The sequence below is a fragment of the Puma concolor genome, chromosome A3 (genome assembly GCF_028749965.1).
Source record: "Puma concolor isolate L17-30 chromosome A3, mPumCon1.1.hap2, whole genome shotgun sequence".
In the NCBI taxonomy this organism is placed as follows: domain Eukaryota; kingdom Metazoa; phylum Chordata; class Mammalia; order Carnivora; family Felidae; genus Puma; species Puma concolor.
Genome location: NC_141669.1, coordinates 135018693 through 135033325, shown reverse-complemented (window position 1 = coordinate 135033325; position 14633 = coordinate 135018693). Strand labels below are relative to the sequence as shown.

Here is a 14633-nt window from a genome sequence, read left to right as displayed (position 1 = left end):
AGAAAGGAGGGGGGCACCTGGGGGGCTCAGTCAGTTGAGCATCCAACTTCAGCTCAGGTCACGATCTCGCGGTCCGTGAGTTCGAGCCCTGCATCGGGATCTGTGCTGATGGCTCAGAGCCTGGAGCCTGCTTCGGATTCTGTGTCTCCCTCCCTCTCTGCCCCTCCCCCGTTCATGCTCTGTCTCTCTCTGTCTCAAAAATAAATAAACGTTAAAAAAAAATTTTTTTTTTAAAAAGAAAGGAGGGGGGAAGGTGTCACATTCAAGAATATCCTTTTTCTTCAGAATAGTTTTATTAGTTTACATAGGGTCTGTCAACACTCAGCTTTTTCTCTCCTCCTCTGACACATAAATCCATTCATTCAGAGTCTTCTTCCCCCCATATCTCATAGATGGTGATGTTATTGTGAGGGTCCACAGGCGCCTCCAGGTTCTGAAGCTTGGAGTTACCTCCAGCTGCCATGGCGACTTTCAGGTTGCGCACCTTGGACACAAATTTCACAAGGTCCACCTCGAGCTGGGTTAAGGTATTGAACGCATAGTCTTTGCTGGGGGAAGTATTTTGAGTCTTCTTCAGCGGAGAGCGAAATGAGCAGCCTCGAAGCCCAGAAGGATTCTGCTCCTGTCAAGAAAGATATGCAGGGTGAATGATACTGTTGACTTTGCTGGCTTCCACACGGTTCCAAGAGAGTCGGGCTGGCCTAAGTAAGGGTGGTTCCAGCATTGCACTCGAGGCCAGGGATTGGCGAACTGTGGCCCGATCTGTACCTCCCGTTGTTGTTGTTTTTGTTTTTGTTTCTAAATATGTGAAATTTGTCAAACTGGTTTCCATACAACACCCAGTGCTCATCCCAACAGGTGCCCTCCTCACTGCCCATCACCCACCCTCCCCTCCCTCCCACCCGCCATCAACCCTCAGTTTGTTCTCAGTTTTTAAGAGTCTCTTATGCTTTGGCTCTCTCCCACTCTAACCTCTCTCTCTCTCTCTTTTTTTTTTCCTCCCGTTGTTTTTGTAAATAAAACTTTATTGGGACACAGCCTTGCCAATTTAGTGACACATTACACAAGGCTGCTTTCAGGCCAACGCGGCAGAGTTGAGGAGTTACGACGGGGACCGTACAGGCTCCGGAGCTGACAACACTGACCAGCTGGCCCTTTCCAGAAAAGGGTTGCCAACCGCTGCTCTATCGGTCTGGACGCAGTGCCACGAAGTGTTGTGGCTGTCTAGCAGAGAACGTGCCGTGTTTCTGTCCTTTTCCCCGACTGAGAGCTAGCTGTTCAGCCACCGTAGGAAGGAGCTGTTACTTCTTCACACCTTTACCCCTTCACGACCGGCCTTGTCCTTTACTGGGGACAATGGCGCCACCTGCCCCCAGTTCAGCAACTTGTAAGAAGTCAGACGCCAGGGAAATCAAGAATCAGGGAACGAACCCGGCGGTGAAGGTGTCTCTGAGACTAACTTTGACCCGAAACACGCCAAGTTCCCGACTCTATCCTTACTTTGAAAGGACTCACTTGACAGGATGAGTATCAGGCCAAGCTTTCATTCGCCCCATGAGCAGGAGGCCGTCCTCAATCGGTAGCCCATCCCCCCGGGGGTCTGGGGACTGCCAGCCTCCCTAAGGACACGTCAGGACATGGATGTGCCCACGTCTCGCAGGACCGTGAGGTGGGCGCCCCGCCTCCTGCTCGGTTCTGCCTCACGACCCGGAGCGGAACCTACTGGAATGCGTGCCTCTCCGGGGCGGACGCGTCTTGAGACGGAATCGGTGCGATGGAAACCCTTCCCACCCTTTTACCTTAGTCTTCTCGCGATCCCCTCGAAACTTTAGTATCACATACAGCACGACGACAAAAAAAAGCCAGAGCCATTTTCTCCCAAGCCAGCCTTGGGCGTGCTCTGGGAGATTCTGCCTGATCCGGAAGTGCCCTCCGCAAGGCACCTTGCCCTGGGGTTCCTTGGCTTTCTCTCTCAGAGACGTGAACATGAAGGCACAGCCGCAGGAGAGGCACAGAGGCAAGAACAAGACCCATGTCAGCGTCCGCATGGTGAGCAGAGGCGGGGGAGGGAATAGCTCATGGTGGGTCTGTGTGCCTGCACCTGGAGACTGGGTGCCCAGGGCTGGGCCGTTGGTGATGTCACAGAGGCGGGGGCCGCCCTGGCCATTGTGACGGCTCCAGGCTAGGCGATGAGGAGGCTCGCAGCGGTTGCCCGGGAGTGAGGCCTGAAGGAGGCGGAGAACTTTCCGAGGGGCGGTCAAGAGCGAGAAGACGGGCAGCCGGGGGACGCCAGCTCCCTGCCAGGACATTCCTTCCGAGCCCGGGGCTCCACCGGGAGAGGCCCTCACCTGTTTCTGTCTCTTGCGTCTTGGATCCAGACGCGGTGGTGAGCAGGGCAGACCCAGCACGTGCCCCTGTGGCACCGAGAGGCGACCGGGGAAGGTATGTATTGAACCAGAGGCCACGAACTGGGGGCCGCTGATGTGTTTCGTTTGGCCTCCGCGGTGTTTCTAGCAGTAACTATTTGCCACTATTTAAATGTTGGGAGGGGCTCCGCTTTTAGAGCCGAGATTTCTGGCTCCCTTTGAAAATAGGGATGATCTGGGAACACGGGGCCGCTCGAGGCTGGAGCCAGATGGTGGCCACACTCAGTTCCCGCACCCCTTGTCTCTGCCGCCCGCCTCCAGTCGTGGATCGCTGCTGAGTGTGCACCGCTTGGGTTAACCAAGAATATAAAGTACTTCATTCCACAGGTGATAAGAACAGAGTACTTTCCGAGAACAGAACGAGGGGCGGTGCTGGGTTAGGTTATGCGGGAAGGCTCTCCCGGGAAAAGGAGGGGGTGGCCAGGTAAATGGGGGAGGGGACTGAGGACGCTGAGGTGACAAGGACCCAGCCCGTGTGACAATGGAAGCCATCAGGTTTTAAAATGACACGAACCCCCAAAATCTCATGCAACGGAACACAAGCCTGGCACCTGTTCCCCCACGTCGTCGGACTCACAGACTCATTGCCTGGGAATTAAATGTTCTGAATGTCATCAAGGGATCCCCTGGGAACCCTCCCAGTGCCTCAAGCCGGGTTGAGCTCTGGGCAGTGACCGCGAGGTTTTGTCGGGGGAACCACGGGGGGAAGACGGCGCCTACCTGCGCACAGCCCGCTGGAGAGGCGGGGGCCTTCCTGCAGGAGGCGGTCGGCGCTGGGCGGGCAGAGGTGCAAATCCAAAGGGCTGATTAGAAGGCGGGCAGTGAAGGGAATCCACTCCTCACGAGGGGCTCCTTCGGGGAGCGGCTGGCCAGTGTCTGGCCGTGTGTTAGAGGGTGTGCCCCGTGGCCCTCAGGGGCTCATCCTGGGAACAGACGCTCTGTCCTGTTCTCTCCTGAGCAGCCTCATGTGGCTCTCGTGGGAGAGTCACCCCCGTTGCTCAGTTACGGCAGCCGAGTGTTTGGGGTGGCCCCGTGTCTGCGTGCACCCTGTGTTCTATGTCACCCCCCCCCAAAAAAATCTTACGACGTGATGTAGTGAGGGGCAGAGAGACTTGATTTACAGATGCCACCGAACAACGGGACTGCTCAGCAAGTTTTGTCCCAGGCGGTTTCTGATTTGAAAACGTTTATGGACATTTGATGACAGGAATCACACTGTTGGGGTTTGTATCCTGGTCAGAATCTAAAGCACTTTTCAGTAAAAGACAAGTAGAAAAGCAGGCAAGGTATAGGCATCTTTTGTTTTAAATGTTTACTTATTTTGAGAGACCAAGTGTGAGCAGGGGAGGGTCAGAGAGAGAGAGACACGGAATCTGAAGCGGGCTCCAGGCTCCGAGCTGTCAGCACAGAGCCCGACGCGGGGCTCGAACCCACGAACCGCGAGATCGTGACCGGAGCCAAAGTCGGACGCTCAACCGACTGAGCCCCGCAGGCGCCCCCAGAAGATCTTTGAGCCAAAATGCTCTTTGGGTCAAAGGGCAAGAATAGGTTCATGTTAAGTGGTCGTTGTCTCAGTTCATTCTGGGGAGGCCCTAACTTTAGTTCTTGGCAATAAAAGAGCTAAGCAGCCTGGAGACTTCCCCTCCCATGGCCCTCCTGGCTACAAAAGTGGCGGGGGGGGGGGGGGGGCAGGGGCGGGAACCCTTGCTCGGCTCCCACTGACTTGACCCCTCTAAGCTGACTTAAGCGCCTGGCAAGTACTGGCGGGAGACAAAGGACCTGACAGATGAGCTGTGTCCACCCGTGCGGTGCTGCGGGAAGGCACGCTGGTCACCGGCTCCTCTCTCGGGTCACTGAGCCCCGAAGATAAAGACCGTCAGGTGCTCAGCCCTTCGGGTGAGCACTCAGGACCACGGTAGCCCCGAGCCAGCCGGGAGCCTGCTCTCCTTCTCCAGCAGATCAGGCGTTCCGCCCAGGGAGACACGGCTACACTGTCCCCGCCTTAACCAGGGGCAGGTGCAGCTCCCCGGGCCTCTGAGGACTCAATGCCTTGCTAGACACTCAAGGAATCTCCAAAGCAAGCTCTTCTCTGGGGGCTGCGGGACTCTCTCGGCAGGGCAGCCTCAGGGGACCGAGACTGCGGAGTATAGCAGAGGCCAGAGGCAGGTGGGGGGAGGCTGGGGCACCCCGGGGAGGGGGGTGGGGGGAGGGCGGGGGGGAGTGACCTGCAGAGCTGGGATGTGACCTTGATCGAGGGGAAGCAGGGCGGGCTGAGACGCTCAAGTTTTGATGCTGGGGACACTGTGACCGGGTCACCGGGAAAAACCGGACAAAGTAATCGCTGCAAAATAAAATTAAGGCTAAAATCAGGGGAATAGAAGTTGGCAGAAAAAATGGCTGTTAACATAAAATGGCTCGTGATGACTGAAGCTGTAATTAGTGACACCTGACTATAAGAAGACCAATGAATCAAGTTTTCTTCGTGAGATGAGAAAACTCCTTGTGATAAAAGAAATCTTAACCAAATAAGAAAGGTGCTGATTGTTAACAATAACAAAAGGAAAAAGGAGACAGGCAATAACTAAGAAATGGATCAACTGGGCTCTGTGGAACAGGGCAGCAGGTAGAAGACGGGTAATGCAGGTTTGTTCTGGAGAAGTCCACAACAAAACCCAATGTTGATGGAATTCTGATGAAAATCCTTCTCTATTCACAGTATGGATGCCTCCTCAGGGGCTAAACTTCCCACCACGTAGAGGCAGAGAACTTGGGGACAGGACCCTCCCTCCCGGGGCCTCCCCCAGCTCGGTTTCCTTCCTTTTAATGGAAGCCAGGCCCTGGACCAGCTGCTAACCAACCAGCCAATCACGTCCATGCTACAACCGGGGCCAGAAGGCCAGAAGGCCGTGTTGAGACCTGGATACTCACGGCTCCTCATCTGCTGTCTCACGGGACGTTTCAATGACTGATGTCAACACAGAGCACAGGTAAAGGTAAAACACACTGATTTTACGTAGAATTCCCTTCATCTTCTGGGAGAAAAAGGAATTCGTAGGACATGGGATTGCTCTGATCACCATCAATGGAAAGGCTGCAATTCCCTTACCAGAACATTATGGAAGACAGAAGACAGAAAACACAGACAGATGGAGGAAAGGCAGATGTGTTTCATTCTGTGGCAAAACATCAAGTGTCCTAACTCTCTTCTGTCTTGAAACCGATAAAGGAAGCTGCCCTGAACCTCGAGGGCCAAGGCCCTGCTCCCCTCTGCCAGCACGGACCAGTTCCCTCAACCACACCTGCGGCACAGTGCGTTTAAAACTCGCTCTTTCTTTGTAAAGGTCAGTTTCTCTTGGCCTGTTTTGGTCAAAATGAGCCACGCACACACCCATGAGGAATCGGGAGTCTTTAATGATTTTCAGCATAGAAAGTGCAGCCCATGCGTCTTTCTGGGTGCTGGGGGGACAGGCGCATCTACAGGGGGAAGCGGGCGCGGGGCCTGCGGGAGGGGGCGGGCAGGTGACGGCACGGCCACCCGGGGAACCCGCGCCCCTCGCTAGCAAGGGCGACCACGCCGGCTCCGAGGTCTGGGAGGGCGACGTCCCCACCGCGCACACGCCGAGGGCCGGCAGAGCACAGGGGACAGCACCGCCCCCGCAGAGACCCAGCAGGGCCTGCGGGGCGCCTGGTGCGGTACGGGCTTCAGAAGCAGTAGGACGTGTGGGTGACCCAGTGGGCCGACTCCTCCTTGGAGCGCTTGGCAGAGCTGTGGGAAGTGAAGAGGGACTTGTAAGCTTCAGATTCTTCACTGTTGGCGATGGACCTCTTTGTGGCTCCGCACAGAGGCTTCCCGACTTTTCCCGAAGAGCTCCCGTTTGCTGCTGGAAGAACGAGAAGCCAGATTCGTTAGGGTCGGGACCACGGGTCACCCCCAGCACCACACTCTTACAGGAAAGACGTCGGTCCGTCTCGGGAATCTGCCGCCACCTCCCCTGGATACAGTGGAAGCCGGCGTCCCAATGCCCGCTCCTTAAAGCTGCTGGATTCACATCGATCCCGTGAAACCACACCAGTAACCGTCTGCTGCCTTCTCAGCTCTGGCCCCCGCCCCGTGAACGATGTAAACCAGATCGTCCTCCCAAGGGGGCGCTCTCCGCCTCCTTCAACGGGGGGCAGGAACGGAAGTCCCAAGAGGCTGGGTCACCTATGGCAGGCCAGGTGGCCGCTACATGTAAGGCGGGGACTGGATCCGTTAACCACCGTGGACGCTACTTACAACACAAGACTACACATTCTTTTACCTGATAATCAATCTGTGTTTCTTTTTTTTTTTCTTTAACATTTTGTATTTATTTTTGAGAGACAGAGTGAGACAAAGTGAGAGTGGGGGAGGGGCAGAGAGAGAGGGAGACACAGGATCGGAAGCAGGCTCCAGGCTCTGAGCCGTCAGCACAGAGCCCGACGCGGGGCTCAAACCCACAGACCATGAGATCATGACCTGAGCCGAAGTCAGATGCTCAACCGACTGAGCCACCCAGGCGCCCCAGAATTCTTTTTTTTATTTAAACATTTTTTTTAATGTTTATTTATTTTTGAGAGAGAGACAGAGCACGAGCAGGGGAGGGGCAGAGAGAGAGAGAGGGAAACACAGAATGCGAAGCAGGCTCCAGGCTCTGAGCTGTCAGCACAGAACCCGACACGGGGCTCAAACCCACCGTGAGATCGTGACCTGAGCCAAAGTCGGATGCTCAACTGACTGAGCCACCCAGGCACCCCAATCTGTGTTTCTTTTTTTGTGAAATACGTATCTTCTCTTAAAGGCAACGAGGAGAAACGCACTGAATTCTGGACTGTGGGCTAAATAGCCCTTTGACACTTGGCCAAGAGGGAGGAGAAGGGCTGGCTCTGAATGCCACGCGGGATGCACAGAAAACCCGAGCCTTAAAGGGATCAGGAACATTCCCGCCCAACACCCTGAGCGCCAGGCCACGACCCGACCCAGTGTCCGCAGCAGGGTCCTGCTCTCTGTGCGGCCTCGGTAGCTTGATTCCAAAGGCACACTCGGCAAGAAGACAACTGGCTCGCGTGCCCAGCCTCCCTCGGGCTGACCCTGGGGTAGAGGGGCTGTGTCTTCGCCTCTAAGAGGGCTCAACGAACTACTCAGAAACGTGACTTCGGACGACCCTGAGCTTTCCAACTCACTCCAATAAAGACCGTGACATAACCAGCTGGCTTTACCAGCTTTCTGAACAGCTCTCTGTTGTCTCCACAGGACCCACCTGCACTTTTGGGAGCTGAGCTGGCTTTCTTCTCTCTAGAATCGAGGCTGGTTTCTTCGGGCTTCCCTGTCTTAATTTTTGATGGCCCTGGGGATTCTGTTAAAAAAGAACAGTCAGGCAAACAAAAACAAAAGCATATACTTTTTATTTTTTTTTTATTTAAAAAAAAAATTTTTTTTTCAACGTTTTTTATTTATTTTTGGGACAGAGAGAGACAGAGCATGAACGGGGGAGGGGCAGAGAGAGAGGGAGACACAGAATCGGAAACAGGCTCCAGGCTCCGAGCCATCAGCCCAGAGCCCGACGTGGGGCTTGAACTCACGGACCGCGAGATCGTGACCTGGCTGAAGTCGGACGCTTAACCGACTGCGCCACCCAGGCGCCCCAACAAAAGCATATACTTTTTAAAGGAACAGTGCCACAGCCTTATTTTTGCTCAAATAAGGACCTTTTTAAGTGTCTTACCTTCACTAACATCTGGTTTTGAGACAGACTCTACCGCCTTGGGTTTCTTTGCTTTCTGTAAAAAGAAAGAGCAGACTGGAGCTGTGCTTGGATTCACTCTACTCCGGCGCTAGTGTGGCTGTGCCCCGGGACAGGCCGCTGCCGTGTGTGGAGCGCGGGTGCACGTTCTGAAGGAGACTCGAGACCACGGTAACTGTGTGTGTTTCCAGCCAGGCACTTCTGCGTCACTCGGGAATACACCTGGAGACGCCTGCCTAGCTCTGCATTTATATTCCAGAAACCACATTCTCAAAAGTCTCAGATGCCAGATTTCAGGGCTAACACCGTTAAGGGTGACTACAAATAATACCAAAGTACAGATGGGAACATCAAGCCCCACCAGCAGAAACATGGACTGAATCGAACCCATTCCAGTAACTTCTTCAAAGCTGTCAAACCGCTTTCATATTTGTTTATTTAACTGTAAAGACTTGAGGCTGGGGGCACCTGGCCGGCTCAGATGAAGACTGAGACTCTTGGTCTTGGGGTCTTGGGGTCATGGGTTTGAGCTCATGTTGAGTGTAGAGATTACTAAAGCAAATAAACTTAAAAAAAAAAAAAAAACAAAATGGCTTGAGGCTATACTAAAAGGCATGTTAGCCAAATCTCAACTCTGGATTACCCGTTAGATTTTTAGGCACCAAAATCCCATCACTCATAATAATTATACTGGTCAGCAAAAATTTTCAAAATGAAAATCACCATTCTAAAATCACACAGCCGTGTTAGAACTGAGTCACACGAAACACAAACAGAACTGTGTTTATTCACAGAGAATTAATTTAACACGCCATTTTCCAGAGTATCCAAAAGGTGGCACTGAAGACACAACCCAATTACTTCAGAAGGCTCCCCTCAGTAGAAAACGTGGAAAAAGGACCTTCCTCGGGCACTGGCCTTGAACTTGTAATATATACGTGCAGAGGGACTTGTAATGCTGTACAAAATGTAAAAACTTCCTGTTGGTTTCACACGCTTAAAGCATGCATTCAAATCCGTGAAGGTAACACCTGGCCTTTAGAAAAAGACTGACAACTGCTGATTTTGAAGCCTTTCGTTCACAGCTGAGGTTTTATATAAAAAGCAAGAGAAGTTAGGACGTGCTCTATCTTGTTTTCAGCTGTGAGCATATTTGGGAAACATTCTGGTATCCTGGTAGCAGTATCTCAGAGGCATTCCCAGAAGCTGCGGTGAGTATTTTGCAGAGAGGGGTGTGCCGGCTCCACTGGGCTTTGAACACCTTGGCAGGAAGCCTGGGACAGGAGACGACTCGCTGAAGTGACATGGTTAACGACCACACAAACACCGGAGCTTCCTCTGAAACACATGTTCTTCCCTTTTGTGCTTTTTAAAAACTGAGCTGGGTCAATGATAGCAACGAAGAAAACGACCAGCTCCTTTCTGGAAATCGTCTAAAATATCTCGAGCCTTCTGTGTTCTCTTCTTGTTCTCGTGATGACGAAATCCTAGTTAATTTAGAAAACCAGTGCAGAATGCGTGCACTTACATGCCAGAGTTCCTTTCCCTTTTATGATGAAAACAACGGCAACTCCGAAAAATCTCTATCACGTCACTGGTAAATGCACGCCACACAGAGGGTTTCCCCCGTGATTTTATGCACTCAGGCTACTGCAACAAATTCTCTAATACTTCAAGCATTCCTCTGACTTAGTTCTAATCACAAAATTTCTCCCACATTTACCCTGAACCTCACTTAGTTTTTTATTATTTTTAACTTTTTAAATACAAATTTTTTTTCTTTTTTTTTTGTAATCTCTCCACCCAGCGTGGGGCTTGAACTCATGACCCCAAGATCCAGAGTCGCACGCACGACCAACTGGGCCAGCCAAGTGTCCCCAACATTTTTTTTAAAGAATGAAAAATTTGCCATTCGCGAAAAGCCACAGGGATCATCCGCAAACACTTTAGGAAATAACAAAATTTACTGCTGGAGGCAGAATGGATGGCACATTGAAAGACTTCTTAGCCTATAAACTGTTTTCAGCCCGGTCATTACGGCAGCTCATTAAGCAATGAATCCACTGCTCGTGGAATGTGATTTTAAGCCCAGGGTCACAAAACAGAGCCTTCACATGGCACATCCACCCAGAGCTTTGGTCGCCGCGGTTGGGCACACGACCGGTCTCTGTCCCCGCGAGCGGTGGTACCACACTCCCAGCCAGTCCCCCGGCACAGGGCGCAGGGAGGCCGGGGGGCTCTAGTTGTGGGCAGGCTGCTTAGTTCCCTGCCACCCGGAAGTGCCTCGGCGGAGGGTGGGGATCGCAGGCTTCCGGGGTCGGGCCCCCCACCCACACCTCTGGGGGACTCCCGGGACCTGCAAACCTGAGCAGCACGGACTCTCCAGAGGTGCTGGGGTGACGGTAACTTTCCGCTTCTATTTTACGAGCTTGGCACACCCAGCACGGACTCTTACCATCAGTGACGGCACAGCGACCCTGGCGGCTGCCCCCCCCTCGGGCATCACCTTGTTGGCCCTCTCCCCTCCTGACGACACCTGTCCTATGCAGGAGCTACCGCCACCCCCAGGTCACCGATGAAGAAGCTGAGTGCAGGAGAGCAGAACCGCCCTGCCCGCACCGCGAGCCCCGACGGGAGTCCTTCCAGAGCCCCGGCCCCCGTAGGTTGCGAAAGCCACCTCGAGGCACACCCACCAGCAGCCGCCAGCAAGGCCGCTCGGTGGTTTGCAACTGGCCCCGAAGCCGAGGCGGCCGAAGCCTCCGGAAGGTGAGGGGCAGACGCGAGGGCCGCATTACCTTCCCCAGCTTCGCCTTCTGCCGTCTCTCCTCCATCCTTCCCTTCAGCGTCTCCACATCCTCCTTGGTGCCATTGAGCACGATGACGTCGTCTTCCTGGAAGGCAGCCCCACACTGGAGAGGGCAGGAAACAGGACATTCCGTCACCACGCGGAGGGCAGCTACCCCTGAGACCCTCGCCCTTGCCCAACCACCGCTCTGCAAACCCCCGGGAAATTCCTGGAGTGTTCTGCCTGTATCTCAGCTTAGCCAGCTTTTGAGTCAAGCTCTGCTTTGCCAAGTTCTGCGTGTGGAGCTAGCGTGGCAGGCCCGGGAGGGCCGGCTCTGAAAGGGCCTGCCTGCAGGCCAGCCTCCCTCTAGTCTCTGGCGTCTGCGAATCTGGATTTCGGGAGGGTTCCCAGCATTTTCTGTGTCGGGCCGCTTGCCACACAGGTCTCCCTGCCGGATCTCTACATCCTAGAGGGACCGGACCTCCAGGTGTGCAGGAGGAGGGCGCCGTACACAGCCCCTAGCACGTGGGGGGCGTTCGGGAAAAGCCCGTGTAAGGAATCATCAGCCACATTTATGCAGCACCTGCTGGCTTGTCTCACGACGACTGACTTCACGAGAGCCTGTGATGTGCCGCTCGCCGCTGAGCCCGGCCTGGACGGGAAGCGGCCCGCAGAGCTCCCCTTCCAGGCGGAGCCGAGGGCTGTGAACCCGGCCCTGCGTCAGAATCTCCAGGCCTCATGGGACCCCGGGCCGGTGTCCGACTCGGGGTCTAGGGTGGGGCCCGGGAACCTGCGTTTCTCATGTCTTCTCAGGTGATGCGGACGCTGCCTGTGGGGAACCCTGCTTTGGGCAGCCTGCTCTGGAGTCCGGGAACAGGGCCAGTGAGGGGAGTGGGCTCAGTCCCAGCAGGAAGCGGGGGGGGGGGGGGGGGGGGGGGGAAGGGGAGGCCCGTCTGGGGGCACAGGCTGCTGCCCGTTGTTATTGCCACAGGGGGTCTGCCTGGGGAGCCCGCCCTGCTCAGGGAAGGATCCTGGCCAGCGTCTGTTTGGTGGCGTCTTCCTCTTCGTGTGGGTCCCGGGCAGAGACACCGGTGGCTTCTCTGGGCCTCGGTTACCTCCTCCGCTAAATGCGAAGTAAAGCGAGATCCCGGCGCGGTCCGGGCTGGGGCGAGACTTCAGGGTGACCACGCAGGGGACTCAGCACAGGGCTGGGCACCCACCGGTCAACCAGCGTCGGCCGCCGCGGCCAGTGCAGTCTTCCCATGGGAGAGCTGCCTGCACCAGCACAGGCCCTTCTCCAGGACACACGTCCGTGTCTCCAACGAGCCTCCCCGGGAGAAACCTCGCACGTGTGTGGCCGCATCTGCTTTGCTGGGGAAGGTGTCCTTTCGCGGAGGGGAGAGCACGGGCTCCTCCCGACTCTGCCTGAGTCTCTGTCCCTTACCGCCTGGCGACACAGCCTTACCGGACCGCCGTACGCGTGAGCTGTGAGCACGACTCAGGGGCTCCTGACCTCAGGGGCTCCTGGAAAGCCTACCCTGCCCGGAACGGGGACCGTGACGGCCCCACGGCACCCAGAATCTCCTACAGAACACATTCTCAGCACGGGACAAGACACGAAGCCCTCTTCCTGAACGCTGCCGAGCCTTTCCCAGCCCCTCCTGACACACGGGAGCCGGCCAGCCCGTGCTGAGCCCTCAGCTGCTGCCCCAGCTCGGTCTTTACTGTGCTGCTCGCCTCCAAAACCACACAGGACCACAGCAGCTCCTTCCCTAGGGGCATCTGGGAGGTGCCACGACTGAAGAGACCCTCCTTTGGCCCACAAGGCGTGCCGTCGAGGCCACAGGGAAGCCACGTGAACGACACAAGGGGGTGCTGCCAGGGCACCGGGCTGGGACGGCCTCAAAGAACAGGAGCTTGCTTTTCGCCGTCAGTGCAGGGAGGCCTCCAGGCTCTGCAGGACGACCCCCGGGAAGCCCCAACACCGTGGGGGATTTGGGGAGAGCATTCTCTTGGGTGGGTCCCCTTCTTGGGTAGGAAATAAAAAGGGATCTTCAGGACCAGAATCAGGCGGCGGATAGGGCCCAGCGGTGTTGGGGCCACAGCGTCAAGAACCCTCCCGAGCGCACACAGGAGGCGAAAGGAGTCCCCATCTGTCCCGCTAGCCTTCCCCCTCCTCCTTCCCCCCTCCAGGCTTGGTGCACCTGCTTTCCACCGTTCCTCGGCAACCCCCTTCCTGGCGTGTCGGCAGTCAACCGTCTCTTTCCTCTACGTGTGACTGGTTGGTTGTCTAGAACCATACCATACAGTTGTGGTGGGCTGTGCCCCGAGTTGTATCTTTAAAGTTGAATTAGCCACTAACAATAAAAAGTCAGGAGTCTTTCATACTAAAAATCTTGCTTTCTCTCCCCAATTCAAAAGATCCATTAATACCAAACCCATGCTCTCAAGGCCTCAACTGCTGGGACCTGAGCAGGGCTGTCCCCTAGAGCCTGGGCGCGGGACCCTCCCACTGGCTACAGGTCCTGTCACTTGCTCTTGGGGCATGACTGACCTTGGGAGGCTTCTGCCTGGCCCCACAAACTTGGGCGAGTGGTCTACCCCTTGGGGACAAGTGAAACCAGGGCAGGAAGACTTCCATCCACAGTGGATGTGGCTGTGGCCGTGGCTGTTCTCTGTGGACTGAAGGGTCGAGGGAGGGTCACTTTTGAAAGGGAGGGGAGTTGCAAAGACATAGGTGGCTCAAAGGGACTGACCCTCTCTGCTTATAAAGTAACACATAGTGTAAGTAAAAAAACACCCACGTTTTCCTGCAAATGCGTTTTTCTATGTGTACAGTTACTACACAGCTGACATCATGCATTTTATTTTTTTTAAGTTTATTTCGAAAGAGAGAGAGTGCATGCACAGAGGAGGGCTGGGGGGGGTGGGGAGAGAATCCCAAGTAGGCCCCGCCTTGTCAGTGCAGAGTCCAATGTGGGGCTCAAACTCATGAACAGTGGGATCATGACCCGAGCTGAAATCAAGAGTCAGACGCTTAACTGACTGAGCCACCCAGGCACTCCAATCATGTATTTATCTTAAATTTGCTTCCTTTTATCACTTATAACTTAGATGTCCAAAAAATGGGGAAAATAGATAAATCATAATGCATTCTTAGAAAGGAGGAGCAGACAATTATTTTAGAGTTTCTGACAACGTAGAAAGTGGTTTATGCTGCAAGAAAAAGACGACAAATTGTGTAACCATATGACCTCCGGATATTACATTTTTTCTAAAGCACTGGGGGAAAAAAGCCAGTAGGAAAGTGTCGCGGAACAGAGGCAGAATGACGGGTAATGTGCTGCTCTATCTGTGTATTCAGAAGACGAACAAACGGAAGCCGTTCCTCAGTCACTGTCCTTCCAAACGGCATTTGCACTGAGCGACCGATGGCGTGCGTCCCTGGCCCAGAAACCCCACTTGTGGGCCTCGCTTTGTCTCCATCACAGGAGCCTGTTTCCCGTAGCAGTACTCTGGGGAGTGTAATAAATGAACATGTGCCTGGGTGTGTGTACTGACTTTTAAAACAGTGCTTCCCTCTGTCACGTCTGACTGAGTACATCGAGCTCAAGTGTCTGGACACGGGCCAGGGGAGAAGTAGCTACCGTGTACGATTCC

At 54.7% G+C, this 14633-nt stretch overlaps 2 protein-coding genes across 3 annotated transcripts in view; both read right to left on the bottom strand.

The window, feature by feature from the left end:
- Positions 1–273: 273 nt before the first annotated feature.
- Positions 274–2132, bottom strand: LOC112869421 (protein FAM209). The gene is made up of 2 exons (XM_025932541.2): positions 1800–2132; positions 274–622 (listed from the first exon to the last, which is right to left on the bottom strand). Exons 1-2 carry the CDS (start codon positions 2046–2048, stop codon positions 359–361), a joined length of 513 nt encoding a protein of 170 aa, XP_025788326.1. The 5' UTR covers positions 2049–2132; the 3' UTR covers positions 274–358.
- Positions 2133–5984: 3852 nt separating this feature from the next.
- RTF2 (replication termination factor 2) overlaps positions 5985–14633 on the bottom strand; it is a 42143-nt gene continuing 33494 nt past the window's right edge. Inside the window, exons 6-9 of one of the 2 annotated variants that reach the window (XM_086702544.1) lie at positions 10984–11097; positions 8171–8225; positions 7706–7801; positions 5985–6307 (exon numbers count right to left, since the gene is read on the bottom strand). In XM_086702544.1, coding sequence (XP_086558670.1) covers positions 6129–6307; positions 7706–7801; positions 8171–8225; positions 10984–11097 — 444 coding nt within the window. In that variant the 3' untranslated portion in view covers positions 5985–6128. The remainder of the gene's footprint in view (positions 6308–7705; positions 7802–8170; positions 8226–10983; positions 11098–14633) is intronic. The other variant, XM_086702545.1, reaches the window with a different exon arrangement.